This window comes from Drosophila biarmipes, chromosome 3R, assembly GCF_025231255.1.
Source record: "Drosophila biarmipes strain raj3 chromosome 3R, RU_DBia_V1.1, whole genome shotgun sequence".
In the NCBI taxonomy this organism is placed as follows: Eukaryota; Metazoa; Arthropoda; class Insecta; order Diptera; family Drosophilidae; genus Drosophila; species Drosophila biarmipes.
Window position 1 is genome coordinate 22,486,330 of NC_066616.1, and position 27,860 is coordinate 22,514,189.

The window sequence follows — 27,860 nt, forward strand, 5'->3', positions numbered from 1 at the left end:
AACCCCCCCTGCGGGAGCATACATATTTATGGGCCAGCATCAATCTGAGTTAATGCCTGTGCGGCTTGATTAGCATGTCGATGAGCTTGAGGAAGAGGCTCCAGTGGAGGAGATGGCGGAGGAGGAGGAGCAGCTGGCTGATGATGGCTCTCGAAGGGGGGCAGTGGAGTGGCAGAGGGGTCTCGACTATGAGGGGGTTAGTCGTCGGTTCCGTACAACCCCCAAAACACACTCGTTGAATGGCCTTCAACGTCCTTGGCTGTACATTTATTGAACTTGTGTATAATTATAATTTATTTGCTTAATATCGAGTCTCGATTTGTAGTCGTTGCCTCCACTACTTTTGTTGCTGTTATGGCTCACGTTTTTGTGCTCGCCAAATATTATAATTTATGTGAATAAAGCGATGTGAATCTCTAGCCCCCAGATAGACTCGTCTCTCAGTCCCTCCTCCTCCGCCTCCATAAATCCCCCGTCTACGCTGACCATGTCTATTAGCAAACAATTTGTATTGTCTAAGAGTTAATCATTTGTAGCGTCATCGATTTATTTTTAAACAATATTATTAACGCCTTAGCATATTATTTCATTTATTATGTAAAAATGCGTTTTATGTTAATTTCAATTGTTTACCCTAGTCTTTTCATGGAGGTGCTAAGCTGGTAATGATATAAACAACAAACTAGTTGGCTGTGCGTTCTAGGCATATTTATTTCTGGCACTCGAAAATGTTGGTCAAATACAATCAGAGGGAAAAATGGGTTTTACCACTTTGAAATGTAAATTGTACCTCGCTGACAAGGGTAAAAATAGATTTTCTTTCGAAATTTACAGCGATTTGCCCCGGGACATGTCTGATAGGCAAATCAACAATGAAAATATATTGTACAAAATATATATAAAAATTAAAGATGGGGAGAAAAGCAAGAAAAAGTCTTGAAAAACACTTTGTGCCGATTCTGGGCGAAATCAAAAAGTCATCATGCGCCACGAGAAACCGAATCTGGGCACCTCGATCTGCAAGTGTGAGTGTGCCTAATGAGTATTCAATTGATGCAGAAAGCGACCGGCGGCCAGAACCACCAGAATCGGCCATAAATGGCCATTGGAAAGACGTTACACTTCGGTACAGATCGATCGGGGCAACACGAAAGATCCGAAATTCGATTAGGAGAAGAGTAGGGAGCGAAAACCTCGGAGAACTGCGGGCACTTCAGAGGAACCTCGGGATGGGGGAGCAAAAATTAGAAAGAAGTGCGTCCAGGGAATCGGGGTCAATAGGAAATGAAAAGTGAAATTTTATGCCCAAAGCTCTCGGCCTTTTGTGCTGTGCGCACCCTCAAAAATTCGACAATGTGTGTTTTGGATTTTCGCTTCGTTTTTTGTTCGTATATGGTCTTTTTGCCAAAGGAACTTGCAATTTAAATATCATTAAATTCTGGGTTAAGCCTTTGTGCCGGCCACTTGAAAATTGCCACCGTATAATCAGTTTTTGACAGCCATTCGACGGCTGAGCCAAAAGCCCCAAGCCAAATTGGCAACGACGGCTCTTGGAACTGCCCATCGAAGTTCGATCTCAAGTGGAAAAGGCGACACTCTGTCGTACACTCAATAGATGTTTAATCAGCCGGCAATGGCCCCAAGATCTGCTAAAGTGGAGAAATTAATGTCAAATAGATGACCCTAGGTAACCCTAAGAAGCATTATCATCCTCAAAAAGTAGATTTTAAACACGAGAACAAGGAGAACTATAGAATTAACAAACTTTTTATCAGCCCTCAATCATATCAATAATAACCTTATCAGAAATCATTTCTATCACCATAAGGCTGATAAGGATTCTTATCATAATTATGATAATCATAATTATGATAAGAATCCTTCCATATTTTTAGAATTTTTCATAACTATTTCCTAATATTTGTTTTATTAAAATTTAATTTTAATTAATAATAATAATTTGTAAAGGTCTTGCAAACAAATATCATCACATGATTCCTAGTTTATAGGTACTTTAAGCATTCCAACGATCGTCAAAAAATGCCATTGGGTTGGCCTGGCTGAGCAATTCTAACTTAATAACTATTAATTATGCATGTTTGTGTAATTTGTTAATGGAGACAAAATAAATAAATCCACAAACCACCTAAACGCTTGTCAATGGCCCAGCGATATAATCAATTAGCACGACCTATGCTGCACTTGGCGACTCCGCGGATCCATGTCCGAGTGGTACGGCAAGTACTTGTGCTAGCCTCCAGCGTGAATCATCCGCGGAACTCAGAGTTCGTGCCAAACGAGACCTTCTGCATATTGAAATGTGGCAAACAAAAGATAAAAACGCCTGGGCTGAGGCATAAACAAGTTGCGCTCAAAAAGTTGGGGTGCTAGGGGGGCAGAAAAAACCCCGAAAGGTAGTAAACCCTAAGTTCGTCGCAATTAAAAGGGTGAATAGCTGAGTGCGTACCTTTGGGCCTGGCCATTAAAATCAAAGGGCCCACTGAAAATAACGAGCCAATAAAAGCATCCCAATCGCAGCCCAGCCACAGGTGGCCAGACCGATGACGCGACAACGGATTGGTTCCGCAGAGTTCCTATCAAACAATTGGGTATTAATTTTAATAAATAATCACTCAGCAGCGCCGAGAATGGAAAAAAATAAATAATAATTCGAGTTGTTCGCTGTGCGGTTTTTGCATCGAATGGTAGTAGATAGATAGATGGGTAGTTGGCTCGATGACTCGGGGAGGTTATCAACACAATGCCTTGAGTCATCTCCCGACCGAATGGAACATGGAAGGCGCTTAAAAACGTATTATGGAAGACGGAAATGAATGCCGGGAAAAAATCGTATGCCTTCGTATTACGTGTATTATATAGAAATACGCAAATAGCAATAGAGAAAAATATAAACAAAAAAGCCAGGCCATGCATGGCGGTGAGCAGATGCCAAAGAATAAATTAAATTTGCGTAACAGGCGAAGAATCTCCAAGATTCTTCTTCTGTGTTTAAATTTAAACCCTGAGCTAAGCCAAATACACAAAGATACAGATACGAAGCTACATAGATACATAGATACTTAGATACAAAAAGCTACAAAAGAGGGCTGCGAAAGGTGTTATCAGCCTGTTTACTTTCCACCGGGAGAAGCTCGGCCTCAACTTGTCTCAAATTACTGACCGAAAACAAAAGCAAGACGGCCGGCACAAAAAAACAACTAACAAACAACAAATACAACGCGTACCGAATGGTTAAATAAATTTGGCAAACAAAAAGGCAAACATTTGCTGGGCAACCGAAAAAGATGATAAATGATGCGCGTGTGCAATTCCCGGACAAATAGTTTCGGCTTTGGCGATGTTTTAATAAAGCTTAACTAATTAAACAGCCACTCGAGAAACACTCGAAACACTCCGAACACCGTGCGTGTCTTGGTGTAATATAATAGATTTATTAAATTTGTAGTTTGTGTTATACAAAACACCTTTAGCACTGCATTAAAGATGAAGATGGAGCCAGCCGCGCAGCTTGGGTTTTTGAACCCGCCGAAGGACGGCAATCAAACTTGGCAGAGTTTTTAATATTTACGTATGTTTTATTGAGGCGAAAGACCGCGATGATCGTCAGAAGTGCTTGGTCAGATTGCTCATGCAGGGCGAGTTATTGGTGAACAGGTCGGCCAGGCTGAAGATGTTCAGGTAGGTGGACAGGAAGGTGGCCAGCAGGCCGAAGATGAGCACGGCCATGGTGCAGGACACGTCGCACTCGAGGCGGTGCAGGAATCGCACCACTCTCAGCCAGCAGCCGCGAGGGGAGATCGGAGGACTGGTCACCAGCAGGGGCTCCATCTCCAGGTCCACGGGATCGTAGTTCAGGTCCAAGGGCAGGCTGCCATAGCTGGCCTCCGCCGCAATCCGCTGGTGCACACGCTCCATCCGCCGGATGCGACGGTAGAGGAGCGGCGGGAGGATGAAGACCAGCGGTCCGGTTATGGTGCCACCCACCACATCCATTAGGGCATCGAAACTGGGCACAAACTCCGCCACAAGCACCTCCAGGGCCAGCACTGAGGAGCGGATGAGCATGCGTTTGATGGAGAGGGCTGTAGAAGAAGATGCATTTGAGGATCAGAAGATGACTTACTCAGGAGATTACTCAAATGGCGAAACTTACACTCCGGCAACTTGAAGTAGTTCTCGATCTGCAGGAACATGGCAGAACTGGCCACCGTGACGGAGAAGCAAAGCTGGAGGGACATCAGGATCAGCATAATGTAGAAGGGCACACTGGTGGGCAGGGACTGCAGCAGGTTATCCGCTATCATGGATCCGAATTTGTAGGCGGCGATAATGGAACCAAAGATGGCTACGCTGCAGGTAACTACCGGAGTAATCAATAGAATTATCCACCTGGAATCACATAAGTTAGACCACTCACTGGCTATTCCGATAAGGGCAGCCCAGGACACCTGGGACTTGTGCTTCATGTCGATCTGCAGTGTCAGCAGCACAGGATGAATGTCAAACTGGAAGGCCAATATGCTGTAGCTGTTTAGCATGGTAAGGAAGCCAGGCAGTTCTAGGGAAAACAGGCAAGGTAATGTCTAAAGTATATTTTTTATAAATATATCACTTTAATCACCCATGGAGATTCCTTCGAATGGAGTGCCAATCGCGGGAGCTGCGAAAAGGCAAAACCACAGCAGCGCCACTATAACGATCATCACGCAAACAGCGGTGATGGCCAGACTCCTAAGATAATCATGAAATAAAATATTTAACAGGTAAACATATTCAGTCTTTTAAAAAATGGACCAAAATGCATTAAAAACCCTTGGAACTTTTTAATAAGGGAAACATTTATTATATGGTTGGTATTAAAATGCCCTTTAAAAGCTGCATCTTTGTAAGATAGCCTTCAATTTCAGGCTCCCAATTTCCGAAATGTAACACCATTACACATTCCTAAGGGTGGGAATCCCCATCCGTAAAACCATCTTACCGCATGTGCTTGGGACTGCCCAGCCACATGAGCGGGCAGATGACCAGGCCGACTATGATGGCCCAGTAGCAGTAGGAGAAATTGTATTGCCCAGCGCTCATGCGCAGCACGACGCCCTCCAGGTTCTGGGCGGCCATCACCACGCTGGGCACCGCCATGGCGAAGATGCTCAGGTCGAGGAGCACGGATACCAACAGACTCATGTAGGGACCATAGGCCAGCTCCGCCAGCGCGGCATACGGGTAGTTGCGCTTCTGCTGAATGGAGGGATCGAGCAGCTCGGCCATGGTCCAGCACTGGGACAGCAGGAAGGAGGTGTAGATCTGCAGGAAGATGATGGACAGCACCAGCAGTATTCCGAAGTAACCCATCTTCACCAGCAGAGCGGGCAGCGTGACAAACGGGAAGATGCCGAACAAATCCACCACGTACAGGATGGCGATGAACAGCGACAGGTTCTCCGGCTCATCCTCGTAGGCCCTGAAGTGGGGCAGGGCGCTGAAGCGGGATCTTCGCAGGAAGGGCAGCTGGTCGTGCTGATGCGAGGGCGTCAGCTGGACAGGAGGACGGCGCTTAGGCAGCGCAAATGATGGGGCGCGCGAGGGGCGAGGCGCGGGCTTAGCATTCTGGCGACGGAAGAAGAACATTCGCGATGTGGACTCTTCCAAGGGAAACGAACAACTGCAGTCCCTCTAAGCTCAAACTAATGGTGGCCACTCAACAAGTTCTGACATCGGACACCAGAAGTGAAGCCCTGCAAGGGCTGCAATGTCAATGCACGTCGCCGCTGAAGTTCAATGCCTTGTCCCTCCACTCCGTGGAGTGACTCACAAAATCAGGGGGCAGCTGGCAACTTGGTAACGAACGAGTTTATTTTACATGCACATATACGAGTAGTATCAACATATAGCTTCCAGCGCTCCTGTATCGATCCGTGTGAGATTCGTCCTCCTCCTCTAGCTTCCTAAAGTTGAACTTGGGAAATCTTCTGCTTCTTGGCTTGGCTCTGAAAGGGGAAAACATATTAGTAGGTTCTTAAAAGCCTAGGTTGCTTGGGATAGGTTGGGATACTACGCTTGTTGTAATAGAAAACCAAACCCACCTCCTCTTTCTCATCCGCTTGCATGGTGATGACCTGCACCGCCTGTCCAGGACCGGATCGCAACAGCTTGGTTCCTCGTAAGGTGGCCTCTCCGCAGCAAAAGACGCGCGATGTAGCCGTATGCTGAAGCTGCGGGCTCGGAGTGTCCGACTCGTCCATGTCCTGCTCCAGCTGGTCGCTCACAGAATAGCTGCTCGTGTTCTTGTTGTTGTCCGTGTAGGCGTGGTTAAAGAGCAAATGGTTGGGACGCACTGCATCCGTTATATACTTACTACATTCCACAGGTTAGGCAGGCATGGTCAGTACAATAGCAACAAAGTTAAGGTTATTGTTTAATGGGACTACATTTTGGCAACAGTTCGGTGTAAGTAGATGATACGCACACTGACCACCGGAAGATCAGTAACTAGTCTTAACAAGGGTATTTACAAGGGCCAAGATAGGGCAAATATTCATGGGCATGCATTATAGGAATCAGCGCTAAATAGGAACTTGAATTCTGAACTCTGCTCTGGCTCACTCACGCTCCATGAAGAGGCGCCACGTCGGGTGGTGCGAGTGGTGCAAGTGGCGGTGCTGGTGGCCTGGGCAGCGGGTGGGCGACGGGGGCTTCTCTTTCGGGTGCAAAACGCGTCAGGAGTCGCATTCGGGCGGAGCCGGTGCATCCTGCCTGCAGTTTGAGACACAAAAGGAGACAATACAAAGAGCTGCTGTTGGTGCACGTTAAGTGTGTGATCTTTGCTGTGTGAAGTGGATCAAGGTGGCGCCTCATTCAGTGTACGTATCGTTTGAAAGATGGGGTGATGGTGAGTGGGCATGCGGGTTTCAGGGAGAGGTAATAGGAAGTCCACCTACGGTTTATAGTTAAACAAACGTTGACGCTTAATGTACTCCAACACCAAATCGTCCAGAAGGTACTTGACCGACTGACCACGTCCCAGAAGTCGTCGAATCAACGAGGAGCTGACTTCATTCGGCACCCAGTTGGTGATTAGCGTGATGTTGTTCTGAAATATTATTGAAAATTATTAAGACAAATTTAATTGTAGAGAACGCTTGTATGTAACCTGATATTTCGTCAAAATGTCGGAGTCAAAAATGAATTTTCCCGGGTTGGAGCCAGCGCGAGTGATAACCACCAGGCCATGGTTGGCCACTATGTTCTCAATCTGGGGAAAATCATATTTACATTACAGATCCAGATGAAATAACATTTGGACTCACGTCAGCCTCTTCCCACAAGCCTGGAACAGCAAAGGACTCCAGCAAATCGCCGCCGCACAGCAGCTTCAGGCGCACAGGATCCCGACTGTCGTGCAGTCCCCTTGGCAGCCATCCTGCCAAGTGAGTGTCCGGCTCATCATCGCCGCCTGAACCACCGGAATTGATGTGGTTATTGATGTAGTTCTGGTGGTGCTGCAGCACCGCCTGCGTGCGCATCCACTGGTTCTGGTGCACCTCCCAGTCGGACAGCCGGATCCAATTGGAGCTCTGTGTGGCCAGCTTGACCATGGCACACCGGTCCAAGGCGGAGGCCAGACCTTTCTTGCCGTAGGAGTCGTGTGTGGGCGAGATGATTCCGCCCACCACTCTGTGGGTTCCCTGCATTTCGAAGTGGTCCCTGGCAATTTCTGTGGGCGAAAACAGGCGGCGTAATCGTATCGATTATGTACCGGGCAATTTCACCATCCATGTTAACTCACCGAACATTCGCAGGTGCATGGGAGTGGGTGGACTGAAGCAGCCGCAGGCTATGAAGGCGATCCGCGGCAAAAGGCTCTTGGTTTCCTCGATGAAAGCCGACATTTTCCCGGATTTTTTGCGAGTTCTGTAAATTTTGATCCACCTGCAGGCTGCGCTTGTTATGTTATGGTTTGGCCAGCTGATTTTCGCAATCATCTGTTCGACCTGTTGTTATTTCCCAACACTGCACAGCTGTCGGAGCTGCCAGCACCGATTTCATATTCGATAAGTGCCTGGTTATCGATAGTCTTCAATTTTGTGAAGTTAATAATTTCGGTCTTTTATATATTTGTTGGTGAATAAAACAAGTAGTTGTACGCCATGAATTGAAAAAACGAAATAATTTGTTTTTGATTTTATTTATTATTTTATACCACAAGCTAGACATACTTGTGTGGTCTTAACATCTATAAAACTGTACAAGGTACAATTCGGTAAAAAATGCTATTTCCTCCTCCGAAACAAGCTTAAAAAAGGGGGAAAATTTTAATTTTTCATTTCCTCTTCGATACCCAAATTTTTCCCAGTGCTCCATTCAATATATCGCTTTCGCCGTCGATAGTTGTGCACCCCTGACAGAACGATTGCCAGGCGTTACTAGTGTTATCGATTAGAAATGGCGTCCTCACTGTCTTTCTTTTAAGAAAAAATCGTGTAGTCTATTTACCATTTAGCAGCCTTGTGTGTGTCTGACAATTGTGAGGACACGCTGTTTTTTAAAGAGAGAACCGACTGGCCAGAGTGTCCAGGAAGCGGAGGTCAAGAGGATCGCAGGACGAGGGCGCAGAGCCGAGTGCAAAAACAACGGCCAGCAGGCAGCGACATGAAAATGCATTTGTAGCCCTAGCCCACAACACTGCACACACACACACACACCGTCAGTCTCGCGCACACTCGCACACACCAGCAGGAAGAGGAAGAGGGAGGAGGCGGAAGCAGAAGCAGGAGAGGATTGCTGAGGACACACCGCTGCATCATTGTCACCATCTTTGCCAGGTGGAGCAAGAGGCGTCGGCGGGGGAGGAGTAGGAGGAGGAGCGGCGGCGGCGGCGGCGACGACGTCGAGGGCAACAACAAATGGCGCTGGTGACGGTGCAGCGCTCTCCCAGTGTGGCTGGCTCCTGCTCGAATTCGGTGAGAGTGGCTCTCGCGTGTGCGTGTGCTTGTGGTGTGTGCGCTTTGTTTTGGTCACCCCCCTGGCAACCCATCTCTCCAAAGAGAGCCAATTAAGGAAGGCTCTCTTGCGTGCGTGTTCCGCTTTTGGCCATGATATGATCCTTTGTGTGCCTGGCCAGTGTTTATCATCGTTTATCCGCCAGCTTGTTGCTTACGTTTATTTTGGCTTGGCTTTCGTGCGGGGGCGGCCATCATCATCATCACCGCCATCGTCATCGTCATCGGCTGCGCTGCTTTTGGTGTAACCCAAGCAAATCCGCAGACGTCGAGACGTCTATATTTTTTCAACACACTTTTGCATTGCCTTATTTGTCGTTTTTGTCGCTTTCCGCTTACCGCTTGTTTTTGTTTTTGTTTTCTTCGCCGCCCCACCGCCCAAAAATAGTTCGCGAGACCTTGACGTCCGCCTGCACAGAGGGAAAAATTAATATCACACGATGATCAATTTTATTTCAACCATCCTCTTAAAGCAGCGTATGCTAAACATGTCAAATCTGTGTTTTCCGATTGTTTAAACAATTGCTTTTATCGGTATAAAAAGTACTACATTTCAAAAGTTCATTGAACAGCCGTGCATAAGTGAAAATATTTATATATCTTTGAACTGCGCACTTCGATGCGCTATACTTATGCCCTTGGAATTTTAATTTGGGCAATAATTAGGAATATAAGCCCTCAGGATGCCAGCATGTCCCTATGATAACGTTTTTAGCATGCCTTCCTGGGTGAGGGCACCTGGATTATGCCCATATGGACACCTAGTAATAGAAACCCTCTTTTTTCCAAACCCACAGGATGGCGAGGCCGACGACGACGAGGGCAATAGCAAGGGCAACGATCGTAGCGAGTGCTTCTTCGCCGGCAAGGGGACCGCCCTGGTCCTAGCCCTCAAGGACATCCCGCCCCAGCAGCACAGCGAGCGCCGACTGAGCACAGACTCCACACGCTCCAGCAACAGCACGCAGAGCAATAACTCGGACATCCAGCTTCATCTGCAGTCCATGTTCTACCTGTTGCAGCGCGAGGACACGCTCAAGATGGTGGGTATTGTATAACGTATTGTACGCCTATTTAAATAAACAATTTTCTTCACCGACAGGCTGTCAAACTGGAGTCGCAGCGGTCCAACCGCACGCGCTACCTGGTGATCGCCTCGCGTAGCTGCTGTCGGAGTGCCACCAGCGAACGTCGGCGGCACCGCATTGTCCGTCACAATTCGGCCAAAGTCGGTGGATCTGCGGGCAGTACGTCGTCCTCCTCCGCGGCGGTCACCACGCAGCGTCAGCTGTCCGTCGAGCAGACCGCCACGGAGGCCAGCAGCAAATGTGATAGATCAGCGGACAAAGAGAACGCGACGGCGGCCGGCGACAACAAGAATACCTCGGGCATGGAGGAGTCCTGTCTGCTGGGCATCGACTGCAATGAGCGGACCACCCTTGGCCTGGTGGTTCCCATCCTGGCGGACACTACAATCCACCTAGATGGCGATGGGTAAGACCATTTTTTTTGGGATAGTACCCATATACTTAGAGAGACTTTGTTATCTCAAAAAAGTATAGCCTTGGGATATAAATAAAAATGTTACCCCTTCTCTAATCTGTACGTTAATCGCGGTGGCCTTGACCAATTTCCTAATTGAGAGGCGTTGTAAAAAGTAAACATATTATCGTTTCTGCACATTTGTTCCTCATTTGTTCAAACGCTAATTTATAATAGTTAGTATAATCTATAAAGCTATCTGTTCTAAAAAATTTTTTTATAAACAATAGTTCAGAAATGCAAAATATTCTTCCAGAACTTGCAATTATTCTGTTTACTTACTCCCCTAATCTTCTTTACAGTGGCTTCAGCGTCAAAGTGTACGAAAAGACGCACATCTTTAAGCCAGTCTCAGTTCAGGCCATGTGGTAAGTGGCTTTGCAAGGATACAATTTATCCAGCTACGAGTTAAACCTCTGTTTCTTCAACAGGTCCGCGCTGCAGACGCTGCACAAAGTGTCGAAGAAGGCTCGTGAGAATAACTTCTATGCCAGTGGACCCTCCCACGACTGGCTATCCAGCTACGAGAGGCGCATCGAGTCGGACCAATCCTGTCTGAATGAGTGGAATGCCATGGACGCGCTCGAGAGTCGCCGACCACCTTCGCCCGATGCCATACGAAACAAGTATGCATTCGTAATGATTGATCTCCCACTGTTTAATGTCTGTCCTCATCCATTACCAGACCCCCCGAAAAGGAGGAAACCGAAAGTGTCATTAAGATGAAGCTGAAGGCCATCATGATGTCGGTGGACCTGGACGAGGTCACCTCCAAGTACATACGCGGACGTCTCGAGGAGATTCTGGACATGGATTTGGGCGAATATAAGTCTTTTATCGACGCCGAAATGCTCGTTATTCTGGGCCAAATGGATGCTCCCACGAAGATATTCGAGCACGTCTATCTAGGCTCCGAGTGGAACGCTAGCAACCTTGAGGAGCTGCAGAAAAACGGGTATGTTGAAAGAGAAGAGTGATTGTCAGTCTTGTCCTATAACAAATAATGATTTCTTGTTAAAACCATTTGCAAAAACAGTCTAAACTTACCCTGTCTTAACTTTCAGCGTTCGCCACATCCTGAATGTGACGCGGGAGATTGACAACTTCTTTCCGGGCACCTTCGAGTATTTCAATGTGCGAGTATACGACGACGAGAAGACGAACCTGCTGAAGTATTGGGACGACACGTTCCGCTACATAACGCGGGCGAAGGCCGAGGGCTCCAAGGTGCTGGTGCACTGCAAGATGGGCGTCAGTCGATCCGCCTCGGTTGTCATCGCTTATGCCATGAAGGCTTACCAGTGGGAGTTCCAGCAGGCGCTCGAACACGTAAAGAAGCGGCGTAGCTGCATTAAGCCGAACAAGAACTTCCTCAATCAGCTGGAGACGTACAGCGGCATGCTGGACGCCATGAAGAATAAGGAGAAGCTGCAGCGCAGCAAGAGCGAGACGAACTTGAAGAGCACAAAGGACGCGCGCCTGTTGCCGGGCAGCGAGCCCACTCCCCTCATCCAGGCGCTTAATCAGGCCAAGTCCAAGTCCACTGGTGAAGCAGGTGTTACACCCGATGGTGAGGAAGAAGATGGACCACGCCTGCACCGCCGATCCAGCACCCAGAAGTCGCAGCGCCGAATGGTAAGGCGCTCCAGCAGCACCTCGCCCAAAACACAGACGGCAGTGGTGACTAAGCAGCAGAGCCAGTCCATGGAGAACCTAACGCCTGAGCGCAGCGTGGCCGAGGAGCCCAAGAACATGCGCTTCCCGGGCAGCAACGGGGAAAACTACAGTGTCACCCAGAACCAGGTGCTGCACATCCAGAAGCACACGCCTCTGTCTGTGCGCACGCGGATTCACGATCTCGAGGCGCACCGGGCGGACCAATTGCCACCGCAGCCTGTCTGGACCTCGCTGACTAAGCTGATCACACAGACCTCCAACCTGGGAGGAAGCAGCAGTGGCAGCGGCAGTGGGAACAACCAGCCGCGGAGGGATTCCAGCTCATCAGATGTATTCTCCTCGCAGGTGGACAGCGTCTTTGCCAAGGAGGAAGGTGAGAAGCGACAGCGTCGCAAGACGCACTCCTGGACGGAGTCGTTTGGTCCCAGTGGCGGCATCATCCTTGACCCCACGCTGCAGCAGCAGAAGCAGCAATCAAGCGCCATCCTGCTGCGTCCGCGAGGTACTCGACAACGGGAGCCGCCGTCGCGGCACGCCAGCTGGGGATCAGGCGATAACCGCAGCAGTCTGCCGCCGAGGACCAGTTCGGGATCCTACTACGATAGCAACCGCAACACCACGGCCATATTTGAGGGCGTTATCCAGGACCTAAAGCGCAGTGGCAATTGCAATGTGATCGAAGGAGTCCCCTTGGCAGTGGAACCGGCAGTTGGAGTGGGCGAGGGCACTGTTAAACGCACCAAGCAGAAGCTGGAAGAGAGTACCTCTCTGAAGAAGCGCTGCCAGGAAGACAGCCAGGAGCTGCTACTCGAAGCGGTGGATGCTGGGCAGAAGCGGTGTCCAAGTCTCTACAGGAGCGCCTCATCGGCGCACAGTCCGCGTCAGCGCCAGCCGATGCGTTGCAATAGCGAGGAGCTGATGCACACCAGCGACATCGAGAATAAGAACACCACGCCAGGCGACCAGGAGGCGGCAGTAGTGATGCGCGTCCAGGGCCAAACGCTGGCCGAGGATCAGCGGATTTCAGGCAATGTGCAAATACTCAAGCAGAATTTCGAAGCCAAAGCAGGAGTTGTGGGCGCTGGAGGAGGCGGTGGAGCAGCGGCGGGAGCGGGCATTGGCACAACCATCGCGGCGACGGGGTCTGGAGTGGCTGGAGCCAGCTCAGCGAATCCCGTAAAGAAGACGACCAGCCACCAATCACTGCCATCGTCGCCGGTGGCGCAGCATGCCAGCCACGTATCCACCGCCTCGAACTCCAACTCCTCCGCCTCCAACTCGTCCGATTCCAGCGTAAGCGAAAATTGTGATCGTAATGTAAAAGGTCTAGTGCATAAATATCAAACCACTACTTCCTGCAGTAGCCAGGCGGCCGCCGTGCCCACAGTCGCCTGTGCCCCACTGCCACCCGCCGGAACCGCCGTCAGCAACATCAGCCACGCCTGCAGCACCACCAACACCAACACCACCACCACCACCACTAGCTTCAAGCAACGCCCGCTCTCCTACTACGATCGCTCGCTTTCGAACCGATCAACGCACGACTACAGCGACAGTCGTCCGCCTCCCGCGCCCATCCGCACCAGTCACATCAGCAACACGCAACACCACCACCAGCAGCAGCAACAGCAACAACAGCCGGAGCAGCAGGTGCAAATCCGGCGGCTGGCGCAACATGGAAAGACGCATCCGCTGAGCAGGCTAAGTGCTCCGAAGACAGGCTTCAACACCGCCGCCTACAACACCATGTAAAGGCCACGCTCCGCTTAACCACATACAATCTGCAACCTGCAACATTCACATGCCACTTGCAACTTGCAATCCATACCCTATAGCCACTAAGAATCGTCCCCATCCTGTCACCCGCTTTACGTATTTATATATTTGCCCGCTTTCGCCCATTTTGTGTTTTTTGTCCAACAATCGAACACCTACACCCACCACCCCCATCATCCCCCCATGCCTTGTGTTTGTTGTTTTGTTGTGTGAGGCGCTCATTAAAGCTTCTAAAGATCTTGTGTCAGCAACGTGTGAATGGAATTATTAAGATGACAAGAGAGGGCAAACAAAGCAACCTATGGAAATGAAACTGTATTTGTACTTTTAAATTACTTGTAACTGTATACATATTTATTTTATATTATGCAAGAACTGCCTACGAATAAACGATTTATTGTATATACGTCATCGTCTGGTGATTGTCTCTGTGCCGTACTCGTGTCACTCACGCTCTGACCCTCTGTTTTGTCCGCCCGAGAAACACTGCCCGTCGTTTTTACCAGATTTGTATTTGCAGCCTTATCCACATGATCCGCTCCTTCCGCTACTCTTGGGCGGAGTACAAGAATTGATCCGGCACACGGAGTTCCAAAGCCAACCTGCCGCAGGCACAGCCCAAAAGTTCCCACCTTGAACACTTGCATTTTTTGCTATTTATCAGACCGTATATTTATAAATAAAATGTGTAATCCAATTTGGAGCGCAATCTGTTTTACTGTTTGCTGAGCGTGAGTCATCTTTGGGACCCAGACATTTTAAACTAGCGGTCTGTAGTTCCACCCTAGACACGGGATCCCAAGCCATTTCACAGATTAAACATTTCCGCTTTTCAAACATATGGCAGATAATGCTCATAATAATATTTTAATTATTAGGAAAATCAACTGCAAGCTCAAAAAGGTATCCCACGTAAAAATCATTTAACTTAAGAATTACGAAAGCCTGTTTTCGGGTCAAAAACTGAAAGCCATTGGAAAGCCATTGGAAATGGAAAAAAATCGAACATGAAAATGGGCTACAATTTTGACCCTCGCTAAACAGAAATATTTTAATTTAGATCATTAGAAAATTCAACTACAAACTCAAAAAGGTATCCCACGTTCAAATCGGGATAGTATAACTGAAGTTATGGTCAGTTTTGAGGTACAGTACTAAAAGCCATTGGATTAACGGAAAAATCGAATATGAAAACGGGTTAAAATTTTGACTTTCGCTAAAAAGGAATATTTTAATGCAGACTGTAAGAGAATTCCAACACGAACTTAAAGAGATATCCCACGTCGAAATCGGGATAGTATAACTGAAGTTATGGACTCTAGAAGGTCAGTTTTGAGATACAGTACTAAAAGCCATTGGATAAACGGAAAAATCGAACATGAAAACGGGTTAAAATTTTGACCCTCGCTAAACAGAAATATTTTAATTCAGATTAATAGAGAATTCAACTACAAACTCAAAAAGGTGTCCCACGTTCAAATCGGGATAGTATAACTGAAGTTATGGAATCTAGAAGGTCAGTTTTGAGATACAGTACTAAAAGCCATTGGATAAACGGAAAAATCGAACATGAAAACGGGTTAAAATTTTGACCCTCGCTAAACAGAAATATTTTAATTCAGATTAATAGAGAATTCAACTACAAAATCAAAAAGGTGTCCCACGTTCAAATCGGGATAGTATAACTGAAGTTATGGAATCTAGAAGGTCAGTTTTGAGGTACAGTACTAAAAGCCATTGGATTAACGGAAAAATCGAACATGAAAAAGGGTTAAAATTTTGACCCTTGCTAAAAAGGAATATTTTATTGCAGATTGTAAGAGGATTTCAACACGAACTTAAAGAGATATCCCACGTCGAAATCGGGATAGTATAACTGAAGTTATGGACTCTAGAAAGTCAGTTTTTGGGCCCAGTACTGAAAGCCATTGGAAATACGAAAAAATCGAACATGAAAATGGGCTAAAATTTTGACCCTCGCTAAACAGAAATATTTTAATGTAGATCAATAGAGAATTTAACTGCAAACTCAAAAAGGTATCCCACGTTCAAATCGGGATACTATAACATAAGTTATGGAATCTAGAAGGTCAGTTTTGAGGTACAGTACTAAAAGCCATTGGATTAACGGAAAAATCGAACATGAAAAAGGGTTAAAATTTTGACCCTTGCTAAAAGGAAATCTTTTAATTTAGATCATTAGAGAATTAAACTACAAACTCAAAAAGGTATCCCACGTTCAAATCGGGATAGCATAACTGAAGTTATGCAATATAGAAGTCCGAATTGGGGTCCACTACTGAAAGGCATTGGAAATTCGGAAAAATCAAACATAAAAAATTGTTCAAAATTTTGACCCTCGCTAAAAAGAACTATTTTAATTTAGATCATTAGAGAATTCAACTACAAACTCAAAAAGGTATCCCACGTTCAAATCGGGATAGTATAACTGAAGTTATGGAATCTAATAGGTCCGTTTTGAGGTACAGTACTAAAAGCCATTGGAAATACGGAAAAATCGAACATGAAAATGGGTTAAAATTTTGACCCTTGCTAAAAAGGAATATTTTAATGCAGATGTAAGAGGATTTCAACACGAACTTAAAGAGATATCCCACGTCGAAATCGGGATAGTATAACTGAAGTTACGAAATATAGAAGTGCAGTTTGGGACTCCGATTCTTAAAGCTATGCAAGCAAACCGAACTCGAAAATTGGGTAAAAATTGGAACCTCGATCTAAATTAATGAAGGTTTTAAATTATTTGTACTAACGGTAGATGGCCCATTAAAAATGTGCTCAGCTCGCATGGTATCGATAGCTAGTGCAATCGATAGGTCAGGAGAAGTCAGCTTGCCTCCTGGTAACACTGCCACACGCACACACCTGCAGGTGCGCCAACACACACACGAGACACACACGCACACAGACGCGCACTCAACTTCCACAGTTTCTTTATTTTCTGCAGGAAAATTGGAAGCGAATCGAAGCGAAATTCGCAGTGAACGCGCCGCGTATTCGCGACCGCAACGTAATCGGAATCTCGTTGGTGATCCGGAGGCCAAGTGCCCCCCGTGCGATGCCAGCAACTGGCCAGCAATCAGCCGTCGCCGTCCAATAACCAATAGCTCGTTCGATTTTCTAGTCGGAGTTGCGGAGCGGAACCCAACCGCCCAATCGCCAGTCATCGTACGTGGCGCTATTCTCGCACTTTCGCAGCAGGCGCTCCATCCGTCCGGAGGAGGAGGAGCCCATCCGGATACCCGAACCGGGCGCCACCATGACGGACGCCACTAACAACGCGCTGGCCGAGAAGGGCCTGCCGCAGATGAAGGGCTGGCTGCTGAAGTGGACCAACTACATCAAGGGCTACCAGCGACGGTGGTTCGTCCTGTCCAAGGGCGTGCTGAGCTACTACCGCAACCAGACGGAGATCAACCACACGTGCCGGGGCACCATATCGCTGCATGGAGCCCTTATCCACACGGTGGACTCGTGCACGTTCGTCATCTCGAACGGCGGCACCCAGACGTTCCATATCAAGGCCGGCACCGAGGTGGAGCGCCAGTCATGGGTCACTGCCCTGGAGCTGGCCAAGGCCAAGGCCATCCGGGTGCTCGAGTGTGAGGAGGAGGAGGAAACGGAGACGGCGCACGTTGTGCCCAGCCAGGAGATCAGCACGGTGGTGCGGGACCTCACCGAGCGGCTCGAGAACATGCGCACCTGCTTCGACCTGATCACCAAGCACGGCGCCGCCCTGCAGCGGGCCCTCAACGATCTGGAGACGAACGAGGAGGAGTCGCTGGCCAGCCGCACGAAGATCGTCAACGAGCGGGCCACCCTCTTCCGGATCACCTCGAATGCCATGATCAACGCCGGCAACGATTACCTGCAATCGGCGGAGGCCCAGGGCCACAAATGGTCCAAGATGCTGCATCACGAGCGCGAGCAGCGCCAGCGGCTGGAGGAGATCGTCGAAACGATGGCCAAGCAACAGTCGCAGATGGAGCAGGCCGCCGTCCTGGTGCGCCAGAACAAGCCGGTACCGTCCAGCTCTGGCACTGTCGGCTCTCTGGTAACCTCCGACGACGACATGGAGTTCTTCGATGCCGAGGAGCACGGTTACACTGGGCCAGGTCGCTCAGTTGAGTCGCCGGATCGAGAGCGGGGCACCTTCATCCTGAAGATGAGCACGCGACGCAGCAGCAGCGAGGACCAGGTGGAGGGCCAGCTGGAGGGCAGTTCATCCGAAAGCGACGAGCAGAAGCGCACAGTGCAGACGGTGCAGCAGGTTCACCTGGTGAGTGCCCCGCGGGTGGCCTCCGGCGGGCAGGGCGACGATGACGACGTGGACAAGGCGGTGCCGCCCAAGGCGAGCACCGACTCCATCTACGGTCGCAACTGGAACCCGGAACTGATGAAGAAGCGGCGCGACCGAGTGCCGGACAAACCGAACCACCCCGTCAGCCTGTGGGGCATCATGAAGAACTGCATCGGCAAGGATCTGTCCAAAATTCCCATGCCCATCAACTTCAACGAGCCGCTGTCGATGCTGCAGCGTCTGGTCGAGGACTACGAGTACTCGGAGATCCTCGACTACGCGGCCACCTGTCAGGACGAGTGCGAGCAGCTGGCCTACCTGGCCGCCTTCACCGTGTCCGCCTATGCCACGACAACGAACCGCACCGGCAAGCCCTTCAATCCGCTGCTGGGCGAGACCTACGAGTGCGATCGTATGGACGACTATGGCTGGCGGTGCCTGGCCGAGCAGGTGTCCCATCATCCGCCCATAGCGGCGCTCCACTGCGAGAGCAAGAACTGGACGTGCTGGCAGGAGTTCTCCATGACCAGCAAGTTCCGCGGCAAGTACGTTCAAGTGAGTATCGTTCAGACAAGGATCTTAAGTGCCTAGGATCCAAAAAGTAATATGTTTTATAGACAACAAACTCTAAGGTGGCCATAGAACATCTTAGAATTACCTTCCTTAATTAACACGTTGATTTCCCCGCAGATTAATCCCCTGGGCGGCGTGTATGTGCAATTTCTGGACAGCGGCAGGCGTTACTCCTGGCGCAAGGTAACCACCACGGTGAACAACATCATTGTGGGCCGTCTGTGGGTTGACCAGCATGGCGAAATGGAAATCAAGGGAACGCAGGCGGCGGAGGGACTCAAGTGTATCCTGAACTTTATCCCCTATTCGTACTTCAGCCGCGAGGTGCAGCGTAGCGTTAAGGGCGTGGTGATGAACAAAGACAACGAGGTTAAGTGGGTGGTGCGAGGCACCTGGGACCTAAAGATCGAGATCGCACCGGTGCTGAAGACGACGGGATCGCCCAGCAGTCCAACGTACACCACGGGCGACTTCAAGCTGGCCTGGCGCCGCCGTCCTGCTCCACCGGAGTCAGAGAAGTTCTACAACTTCACCACCCTAGCCTGCCAGCTCAACGAAGAGGAGGAGGGCGTGGCGCCGACGGATTCACGCAATCGTCCCGACCAACGGCTCATGGAGCAGGGCAACTGGGATGAGTCGAACAAGGAAAAGTTGCGTCTGGAGGACAAGCAGCGCACAGAACGACGAAGGCGTGAGGCCGAGGCGGAGGAGGCGGCGGCGGAGGGCAGGCCGTATCCGGCCTACGAGCCCATGTGGTTCAAGCGCGAGAAGGAGGAGGGCAGCGAGGAATATGTGCACGTGTTTAAGAACACCTACTGGGAGGCCAAGGCGGCGCAGAACTTCGATGGCTGTCCGAACATCTACTAGACAGCAGAGTAGCCAACCGAGCAGCCATGAAAGGAGGAGCAACTGCAGCCACTACCACACATAGCAGCCTTAGCGAATATTCTAAAGATTTCAAATATGCAGCCTGCACACACCACTGCACACAACCGAGACACCACAGCGGAAGACGCTCCGACGGACAGGCGGAGCAGCACATACGCATATAGTAGTACCACACTTCGATCTAGTGCATATATATAAATTAATTCCTGTAAACTAACCAAGTTCGATCCATCCCTTGCGTCGAAATTTACTTTGATTATTTCTTTTCTGACTTTCGGTTTCCTATTTCTAGTGGCTTTCCAACCCGGGGGCTAGACAAGTGAAAGCTTTTAAACCACTAGATGTCTTTTCCTTTCCGTAGAATGCATATTTCGCCTTTGTTGTGTATATATATATCGAACCCAATCGAAAGACGAGGAGGGAGCGAGAGAATATGTTAAATGTTATAAATTTATGCAATTTATTATTAAAGTATTATTTAAATAAAGCAACAATGTGTGTTTAAACTGGTGAAACTTGCGCCGGCAGCTGGCGACACCACCTGCACATCAGCGATAAGATCCCGCCTGACTCACGCGATCGCTATCACATAATCCGGCTGCCATTAGGGTGTAGATCGACCAGTCGACTAACGAAGCGTAGGGCGAATGTACAAAATTCTTGTCCAAATAGTTGTATACTAGAAACTTGTTTAAAATTTACCATTTATTTCAAATCAGAGAAATAATTTATATACTTCCTTCAAATAAGTACATGTATTTCTCGACCAATTAACAAATATTTAACAAATTATACTTCAAGCCTATTGTAAAAATGTTTCAAATACTCCAAAGATTACTTTCCCCTAAGATTGTTAGTCAATTAGGTCGAGCACCCAAGGCCGCCATCGATCAGGCTTATCAGTTGACTACACACGAGCGATAACGCATTAGCGGGTCAGAGCCTGACCCTCAATTGTTATCCGTGGTCTGGGAGGGTTCGAAAATGTCTAACGACTTGAGGAGCGCCTCGCCGGATGGGTCGCGACCCTGGAAGCGGCGGAACACTTCCGCCGTGGGCACTGAGCCGCCGGAGCTGAGGAACGTCTGCTTGTAGCGCCGGCCAACGACCGCGTAGTTCTCCTCCGTTCGCTGTTCCGCAAAGCTGCTCGATATGTCGGCTGCTATGAGGCGGGAGTACAAGTGGCTGAACTGGGCGGCCGCCCAATCTCCCGCAAAAATGTCCGTGAGAGAGCAGGGATGTGCGTCCTTCTTGTCCAGCGGCATGCAGTGGTACACGGGCCACAGTTTCCGCACAATCTCCAGCCAAAAGCCATTTGAACGGTGCAGCTCGATGTCGAGATCCGCCAAATACAGGTCCTGGCAGAGATTATAGCCAGCCAGTTGAGTCTTTAACAGTCGCATCTTTTGGGAGATCTCGGCTTCCAGCGGCTCACCGCTGCTAAAATGCCCGGAAAGGCTTCGGATTACTGTGGGGTCGTCAAGGAAGTTGCTCATCACGTGACCGGAAACCTGGGAGGCATCCCACTCGATGTTTGAGAGTCCCGCCAAATCGCTGTAACCCGCTTGGGTGAGCAGGTGCTGCAGACCGCTTCCAAAGGTCTTGAACAGCATCTGCAGATCGTCGTATCCCAGAAGTGGGGGCCGTCCCTCCGCCTGATTCCGCTGCGGCTCCGAGAAGTTGAAGATTAGGGCGCAGAGGGGCGTAAGACCGGCAGATTTATTGCTGTTTCTTATGCCCACCATCCAACCGTTGTTCCTGCCGAATTTGTGCTCCTTGGAGTAGCAGTCCACATAGAAACCTCCAACCGGGGTGGAGCTATTGGCCGAATCTGCATCGAACACATCGTAGAACTTGACTGCCGGGTGCCACACCTCCGCATTGGGCTGCTCAACTATCCGGATGCCGAAGAGCTTCTCGCTGAGCGCAAACATTCCGGAAAGAACGCGGGGCAGTGGGAAGAACTCACAGATCTTCTGTTCCTGCAGGCCGTGCTCCGCCACCAGTTGCTTTCGGCGCCAGTAGGCCACGTCGTAGGCCTCCAACTTGTAGTCACAGCCGCTGTCCTGGGCGAAACTCTGCAGTTTTTCCAGCTCCACGCTTTGAGCGGGGCCGGCGAACTTTAGTAGCTTGGTGTATATCTGCTTGAGGTTGTCGACGCTGCCCACCATCTTGGTCTGCATGGACATGTCCGCGAAGTTCTCATAGCCCAGCAAATTCGCCTGCCTCTTGCGCAAGCCGCGGATCTTCTCCAAGTGCGTGCTGTTCTCCAGGGATTTTTCTTGTGTCGAAGAGGCCTTTAGCACGCTGGCCCTCCAAACGTTCCAGCGCTGCAGTCGTTCTGGGCAGTGCTTAAGGAAACCGTCGACCACCTGGGGTTGCAGCGTAATCTTCCAGGGACCCTCCAGGGGCTGGCTGGAATCGCGGGCGGTGGCCTCGAGCAGCGAAGGCGGGAAGTCCCTTACAAGGTTGAAGTCGGTGATCACTTGACCGAACGAGTGAATTGCCATGTTGACCTTGTTCTTGAAGCTGGCCCTCTCACGACCCAAGTGCGTGAGCAGCTCCTTCAGGCCGTCCTGCTTATCCTTGTCCAGGGTGAGCCCATTCAGCTTGCCCTCGAGCAGGAACTTCTGACGAAGCCGTTGCTCATCTGGTCCCGAACCGGCAGAAGCATCCTTGAGTGCCTTGTACACTGACAGGTTGCAGAATTTTGCCGCCCGAGCATTTCGCGCCCGCTCATGGATGTTCATGTAGGATTTGGTGGGGATCAGAGTGGAGTTGCCCAGGTACAGGGCTTTGGCAACGCCCCACGTCGTTTCCAGCGGCCCCGTGACTGTGTCCAGTTCCCTGAAGATGCCGCCGGCGTCCAGCTGCTTGCCACTGAGCAAGTCGCTCTCCAGCGCCTTCACAGAGTTCTCCACCGCCGACGCCTGCTGGCCAATGGCGCCCAGGCACATTTCGATGGTGATGTCACTGAAGGCGGGCAGACCATCCGGCTTGAGCACGCCCTCGCCCAGCGGACCCTCCTCGCCGATCTCCGGGACCCTGAAAGAATAGATTAAGTGCCTCCGGGTGCAAATTGGATGTGATCTCAGCACTTACAGCACTATGTAACCCGGCCGGTTTTCCGATGTGTGCAGAGGAGCGCTAAACGCTGCCCGGATGATGGGCACGGACGCCGGACGCCTTCGCAGGAGGTTCAGCATGTCCCAGGTGAATTCGTGGATCCGGATATGTAGAATCCCGGGGAGATTGCGCCGGAATTAAGGATTCAGAGAAAAACCTGCGTTTACACAACACGCCTGGACCAGCGATAACAATCGATATTTACTATCGCGACTTAGCGAGTACACGCACCTGACTAGCGAATACACCAACCCAATTGAGATGGCAGTCTTATTCGATACACCACTATATTCGATATGTGTCCAACTATCGATACTCACTTATCGAGAATCGACATATCGATACTGTAGTCAGTGGTTGGGCCACCACTAGTGCTCAGATTTGTTTATGCAGAACGCGAAGTCTTCTTTTTGAGTCGAAAAAGAAAAAGAGCAGCGCTAAAAGTGCCCGTGTGGCAAGTAACAAGGTAAATGGAATGTAATCCGATCGGAGTCGGTGGCGATAATCGCGCCTGCCAATCCAGAATAAACAAATTGGAACTCCAGTCCAGCGTTTGTGTGTGTGTGAGAGCCTGCCTGCCCTGCCAATGTGTGTGTGTTATCAAAAAAGGCGTAGAAAAGTGCAAAAACAAACTTTCTTTTTCTGCCTTTCGTGTGTATCACTGTGGGCTGTGGCTGAACGCGAGCGTTTGCCGAATAAGAGCAATTGGAATGGCGAAGGCATAAGTAATGAGGCAGAATCGAGTGCATTCAATTAGTAGGAGAAATGGGAAATTGGAAGAGATGAGATGCAGTCTGGGGCGATCAATACCAACGCAGTCACGAGCCCCCCTTTTCTGTGCCAGTGTGTGTGTGTGTGCCTTTGCCTGTGAAAACAAAACAAATGTGTGCTGGCTGTGGAAAAGAAAGCGCATAATTGAATAATAAATAATAACAGAAACAGGGCATATGGCAACGACTCAATGACAAAAGCAAAGCCGCCACCGCAGCACAAGAAACGAAGATATGTGGCTGCAAAAGTGAAGAAAATGTGCCATTGTTTATGTGATTGGCAAATGTGCACATTTACACATACACCGCTGCAAGATAACTGTTGTTGTGCGGGCGGGTGCATTGCTCGCTAGGGCTGTGCATGTGTAAGAGCGAGAGAGCCATACCCGGAGAGCAGGACCCAAGGACAGGGGCGGATCCAGGGGGCTAGCTGTGAATTGTTCTCACCTTAAAGGTTTTAGAAAATATAAACTAGTTTATTTTTCTTTTCTTTACAGCACTATTTGGTATAAAGTTCCTATGATTTTATTCCAATTATTTAAAATTTTTAAAAGGCGATTGAATCATTTATTTTTCTTATATTTTTAAATTGATAAGAACAAATTTAAAAATACTTGAACATGAGTCACAGCAACTTAAAACTTTAAATTTCATTGGGTTCAATTTCAGTCATTGCTTAATAGTCTCTGGTTGATCTTATTTTTTTATAAATTTTTTTTTGTAATTAAAGTTTACCTCAAGCAGGGCACCCCCACGAATTTCACCTAGATGCGCCCCTGGCCAAAGAGCAGGAGAGAGACCAGTGCAAATCAAATTAGTCCAGACTTTTGGTCACGCCCTTGAACTTTGCATTAACCCACTACCACCCCCAGTTCGCAGCTAGCACCTAAGGACCCCACACACCACACAAGATGTTCAACTTTATAAAGAGGAGCGCCGGTGATGAGGAGAAGGAGCGCCGCAAGCGCGAGAAGAAGCTGCGCAAAGAGGCTAAGGGCACCACTGGTGGCTCGGGGATTGGAGGCGTCACTGGCGTCACCGGCAGCATGAGCACCGACGAGCTGCTCCGCCTGGACGAGGTGCGCCGGTCACTAAAAATCCGAGGTCGCCGCAAGGAGAAGGAGAAGCTGCCCAGTGGTATCACGGCAGATTATAGCGCCGACTTCTTTGCCGCCCTCAATGCGGACGCGAATGGCGGAAGCAACGGGGGAGCAGCCGGCGCTGCAGATCCCGAACAGGATCGTGGCAATGAGGAGATTGTAGCATCTGTGATGACGCACATCGAGAGCCGGGCGTCCAACGGCGCCGGCGTGAGTGTCAACTACAGCGAGGTCACACATTCCCTGCTCGCCGGAGGGCTCAAGGTAAGTTCTATGATTCTTTCTTACCCACAATCCTACTAAATCATACTTCGTTACCATTCCAGAATCGCTTTCTGCCACCCATACCACCAAAGCCACCGAAACGTGGCATTCTGAAAGGCTCCCGCAGCAACATGACCAATGTGCATGAGGAGATCAGCTTTGCTGGCAGTGCCGGAGGATCAGGTGGCACACCAGAGATGCTATTGCGCAACACCTTCCAGAATGAGTCGCTGTACGAGGGCGCCGGCAGAGGAGCCGGTTCGATTGGCTCCAACTCCAGTCAGCATGGTACCTCCTTCACCTCCGTGGAGAGCCTACGTAGCGATGGAGAACAGACAGGTGGCCAACAACGGGCCATGACCCTGCCAGCAAACGCCCGCTATGGGGCCATACCCCAAGGCAACAGCCAGGGATCGCACCTCCATGTGCTCACCTCGCCGTCGCCCAGCGCCGACAGTCTCACAGATACCACAAACTCCTCGTTCGCCACACCCCCCTTCTCGCTGAGCCCCGTTGGCGAGTCGCAGGGCATCGACCGCTGGGCCCGCGTGCATGCCTTCGAGGATGTGGAACTGCCCCTGCCACCGGTGCAGCTGGTAAAACTTCCGCCGCCCCGACAGCTGGTGATTAGGCGACAGAAGTCGCCGCGTCAGGACTTCGGCTTCAGCCTGCGCAAGGCCATCTGCTTGGACAGAACAGAGTCGCTGACTTCGCCCATTTTTAGGCCGGTTATATTCGCCGAGCCAGGTGCTGGGGGCGGAGCCACGGGTCTGCTGCCTGGCGATCGCCTCATCAAGGTCAACGGAACACCAGTGGGCGATCTGTCACGAGAGATCATCATCGAGTTGATACGGAACAGCGGCGAGTCTGTCACCGTGGAGGTATGTAGTTCTGGCAGCTCGCTAATTCCTTTCATGTGCATGCGCTGAGAAAACAGACAAATTATGATAACAAAAGATATGATAAGAACTTTAATTTCATATGTGTCTTTACTTTATGGATTATATAGGTAAATACCTATACACTGTTGCATGAGTTCTTTGAGCTAGATCTTAGTGTTTTAGCTAATTCAATGTATAAGCCTTGAACTCTTGTCACCACATAGTTAGAGTTAACTTCTATTGTATTCATAGTTCTGTCCAATTCTAACCTTTGAATTCTTCGTCACCCATCCAGGTCCAACCAGTCGCCGAGTTGGTGGAGCTGAGCAAGCGATGCATGGCACCCAGTACGGCAACCGTGGAGGAGATCGATCATTCCATTACCAACGGCAACTGCAACACCCTCCGGCGCAGTGCCAGCAAGCGCTTCAAGCGTCAGGTGAGTCGAGATCGCATCCATTAGTGGGTCCAGCTCACACACGTGATTGATGGAGCTGCCTGCCCATCATCGCAGCAATTGCAATAAGCCAAACCTCAAGGCTTCGGTTGCATAACAACATTATCCATTAGCATGTATCGGACTGTGATCAATTATGAGAAGCTCAGGTGCATCTTAGAAGCTACTTAGGATCTTCAGAGTGATACTCTGAGTCTGAGGGACTGCACTTTATAAATTAGAAAATGGAACAATAGTGCCTAATGAGTAAACCGAATCTTGTGGTATTCTCGTCAGGCGTTTCCTGTTTAAGCTGCGTCTCCGATCGCAAATATTCTCTTGTTTGTTTTTAAGCTTTTCTCAAATGACTCAACGTCTGTTCTGTGGAATGTATCCCACTTATTTTGTAAAGTTATGTGGCGTAAGTCACAGGTAGTAACTAGAAATGCCAATTACTTTACTTTACTTTCCCAAACGGAAATATCGTTTTCCCATAGACACATCTAATTCTGAAGAGGCATACTTTTGTTATATAGTTTGATCACTTTTTATCGCGAAGAAATATCTATATAATTCTTAAAACCCCCTTGAGAGCATTCCGTAATCGTCTTTTTTTTTGACCAGCTTGTCAACTGCAATTCTTATTGACTTGTTGACTATGCTGGAAACGTGTTTGACATTTTCCCGCCGTGTTTAACTTGCACAAATATTGTGAAATATGGCCGTCAGCTCGCGATCTATTCACCTATGTGTATATCTATCTGGCTATCCACCTATCCAGCCTGGCCTGGCCTGGCCCTTTCTATAAATATTTACGTATTGTTGGTGGAGCAACCTGGGTGGGGTGGTGCTAAGGCGTTGACATATTTCACCGCCTTACTCGCTTCCATTGAAGAAGACGAAAATAAAACCAAGTCGATTTGGCAACACTGTGGAAAAACTCGAACTGCATTTGGTATGCACTTTATGCATTTTAACAGTCAGCCATGCAATGCAGCAGCAGCAGCAGCAAAAGCAGCAGCAGCCCACTTCGAAGCGTCCAAAAGACGACGATCCGTGGATTTTCACGATCCATGAGTTTGCCTCTGGCCAAAACACTAAGCAGCAGCGCTGCCAGCGCCAACTGCAACTGCAACTGCAGCTGCGACTTCTACTGCAGCTGTGTGTGCATTTCTACGCCCACTTGGAGCTGCCTACACAAATAGCTAGCAAAGCCACAACAAAACATGAAGGAACTCCGGGAAGGCCACGTACAGACTGACAGATACCTTGTGTTTTTGTACACTGAATTTAAAAGTCGGTTGATTTCCATATAAACATAAAACATAAATAGTGGCTCGATAAAGGGCTTTTTCATGACTACTTCTCTTACAAATTTAATATCTTACATTTGTTACATTGCTTTTTTTGCAAAACCCAGAATAATATTTCGAAATAAAACCATTTTTTAATCTCAACTGAGATCACTTTGTTCTTAACTAAAATT

At 49.2% G+C, this 27,860-nt stretch overlaps 6 protein-coding genes across 14 annotated transcripts in view; 3 read left to right on the forward strand and 3 right to left on the reverse strand.

The window, feature by feature from the left end:
* Positions 1 to 3,466: 3,466 nt before the first annotated feature.
* On the reverse strand, positions 3,467 to 5,772 carry LOC108026105 (uncharacterized). Its single transcript, XM_017096805.3, has 5 exons — positions 5,003 to 5,772; positions 4,643 to 4,752; positions 4,439 to 4,579; positions 4,175 to 4,381; positions 3,467 to 4,103 (listed from the first exon to the last, which is right to left on the reverse strand). Exons 1-5 carry the CDS (start codon positions 5,647 to 5,649, stop codon positions 3,625 to 3,627), a joined length of 1,584 nt encoding a protein of 527 aa, XP_016952294.1. The 5' UTR covers positions 5,650 to 5,772; the 3' UTR covers positions 3,467 to 3,624.
* Positions 5,773 to 5,856: 84 nt separating this feature from the next.
* On the reverse strand, positions 5,857 to 8,034 carry LOC108026467 (nicotinamide/nicotinic acid mononucleotide adenylyltransferase 3). 2 transcript variants are annotated; one of them, XM_017097408.3, is made up of 6 exons: positions 7,808 to 8,034; positions 7,329 to 7,735; positions 7,172 to 7,273; positions 6,960 to 7,111; positions 6,105 to 6,375; positions 5,857 to 6,008 (listed from the first exon to the last, which is right to left on the reverse strand). In XM_017097408.3, exons 1-6 carry the CDS (start codon positions 8,001 to 8,003, stop codon positions 5,967 to 5,969), a joined length of 1,170 nt encoding a protein of 389 aa, XP_016952897.1. In that variant the 5' UTR covers positions 8,004 to 8,034; the 3' UTR covers positions 5,857 to 5,966. The 2 variants fall into 2 exon arrangements, with proteins under 2 accessions (XP_016952897.1, XP_016952898.1); XM_017097409.3 differs by lacking the exons at positions 5,857 to 6,008; positions 6,105 to 6,375 and adding an exon at positions 6,424 to 6,774.
* A 414-nt stretch (positions 8,035 to 8,448) lies between these two features.
* Positions 8,449 to 14,426, forward strand: LOC108026298 (protein phosphatase Slingshot). Of its 3 annotated transcripts, XM_017097181.3 has the most exons (8): positions 8,449 to 8,981; positions 9,818 to 10,063; positions 10,123 to 10,514; positions 10,865 to 10,930; positions 10,994 to 11,188; positions 11,248 to 11,517; positions 11,627 to 13,532; positions 13,601 to 13,731. In XM_017097181.3, exons 1-8 carry the CDS (start codon positions 8,925 to 8,927, stop codon positions 13,601 to 13,603), a joined length of 3,135 nt encoding a protein of 1,044 aa, XP_016952670.1. In that variant the 5' UTR covers positions 8,449 to 8,924; the 3' UTR covers positions 13,604 to 13,731. The 3 variants fall into 3 exon arrangements, with proteins under 3 accessions (XP_016952670.1, XP_016952668.1, XP_016952669.1); XM_017097179.3 differs by having other exon boundaries at positions 11,627 to 14,426; XM_017097180.3 differs by lacking the exon at positions 8,449 to 8,981 and adding an exon at positions 9,577 to 9,748 and having other exon boundaries at positions 11,627 to 14,426.
* A 2,476-nt stretch (positions 14,427 to 16,902) lies between these two features.
* Positions 16,903 to 20,291, forward strand: LOC108026131 (oxysterol-binding protein 1). Its single transcript, XM_017096845.3, has 2 exons — positions 16,903 to 18,891; positions 19,027 to 20,291. Exons 1-2 carry the CDS (start codon positions 17,296 to 17,298, stop codon positions 19,774 to 19,776), a joined length of 2,346 nt encoding a protein of 781 aa, XP_016952334.1. The 5' UTR covers positions 16,903 to 17,295; the 3' UTR covers positions 19,777 to 20,291.
* A 193-nt stretch (positions 20,292 to 20,484) lies between these two features.
* Positions 20,485 to 23,129, reverse strand: LOC108026132 (oligopeptidase A). The gene is made up of 2 exons (XM_017096846.3): positions 22,900 to 23,129; positions 20,485 to 22,842 (listed from the first exon to the last, which is right to left on the reverse strand). Exons 1-2 carry the CDS (start codon positions 23,001 to 23,003, stop codon positions 20,748 to 20,750), a joined length of 2,199 nt encoding a protein of 732 aa, XP_016952335.1. The 5' UTR covers positions 23,004 to 23,129; the 3' UTR covers positions 20,485 to 20,747.
* Positions 23,130 to 23,266: 137 nt separating this feature from the next.
* LOC108026130 (unconventional myosin-XVIIIa) overlaps positions 23,267 to 27,860 on the forward strand; it is a 32,718-nt gene continuing 28,124 nt past the window's right edge. For 5 of the 6 annotated variants that reach the window (XR_007764675.1, XR_007764674.1, XM_017096834.3 and 2 more), the window contains exons 1-4: positions 23,267 to 23,389; positions 24,566 to 25,057; positions 25,120 to 25,938; positions 26,234 to 26,377. Coding sequence is in view for 4 of the 6 variants with exons in the window: in XM_017096834.3 (XP_016952323.1) it covers positions 24,605 to 25,057; positions 25,120 to 25,938; positions 26,234 to 26,377 (1,416 nt within the window). In the remaining 2 variants the exon portion in view is untranslated. Of the gene's footprint in view, positions 23,390 to 23,607; positions 23,649 to 24,565; positions 25,058 to 25,119; positions 25,939 to 26,233; positions 26,378 to 27,860 lie in introns of those variants that run through there. The other variant, XM_044092858.2, reaches the window with a different exon arrangement.

Bases quoted from the DNA above. Each gene is read 5' to 3' on its own strand.
- LOC108026105 (XM_017096805.3), bottom strand. From the start codon at position 5,649: ATGTTCTTCTTCCGTCGCCAGAATGCTAAGCCCGCGCCTCGCCCCTCG. The intron at 4,580-4,642 runs GTGATTAAAGTG...TGTTTTCCCTAG, and splicing joins ATTCGAAGGAATCTCCATGG to AACTGCCTGGCTTCCTTACC. The intron at 4,382-4,438 runs GTGAGTGGTCTA...TTACTCCGGTAG, and splicing joins TGCCCTTATCGGAATAGCCA to TTACCTGCAGCGTAGCCATC.
- LOC108026467 (XM_017097408.3), bottom strand. From the start codon at position 8,003: ATGATTGCGAAAATCAGCTGGCCAAACCATAACATAACAAGCGCAGCC. The intron at 7,274-7,328 runs GTGAGTCCAAAT...GATTTTCCCCAG, and splicing joins GCTTGTGGGAAGAGGCTGAC to ATTGAGAACATAGTGGCCAA. The intron at 6,376-6,959 runs GTAGGTGGACTT...TGTGGAATGTAG, and splicing joins CGTTTGTTTAACTATAAACC to TAAGTATATAACGGATGCAG.
- LOC108026298 (XM_017097179.3), top strand. From the start codon at position 8,925: ATGGCGCTGGTGACGGTGCAGCGCTCTCCCAGTGTGGCTGGCTCCTGC. The intron at 10,515-10,864 runs GTAAGACCATTT...TCTTCTTTACAG, and splicing joins ATCCACCTAGATGGCGATGG to TGGCTTCAGCGTCAAAGTGT. The intron at 10,931-10,993 runs GTAAGTGGCTTT...TTTCTTCAACAG, and splicing joins GTCTCAGTTCAGGCCATGTG to GTCCGCGCTGCAGACGCTGC.
- LOC108026131 (XM_017096845.3), top strand. From the start codon at position 17,296: ATGACGGACGCCACTAACAACGCGCTGGCCGAGAAGGGCCTGCCGCAG. The intron at 18,892-19,026 runs GTGAGTATCGTT...ATTTCCCCGCAG, and splicing joins TCCGCGGCAAGTACGTTCAA to ATTAATCCCCTGGGCGGCGT.
- LOC108026132 (XM_017096846.3), bottom strand. From the start codon at position 23,003: ATGCTGAACCTCCTGCGAAGGCGTCCGGCGTCCGTGCCCATCATCCGG. The intron at 22,843-22,899 runs GTAAGTGCTGAG...CTATTCTTTCAG, and splicing joins CGGCCGGGTTACATAGTGCT to GGTCCCGGAGATCGGCGAGG.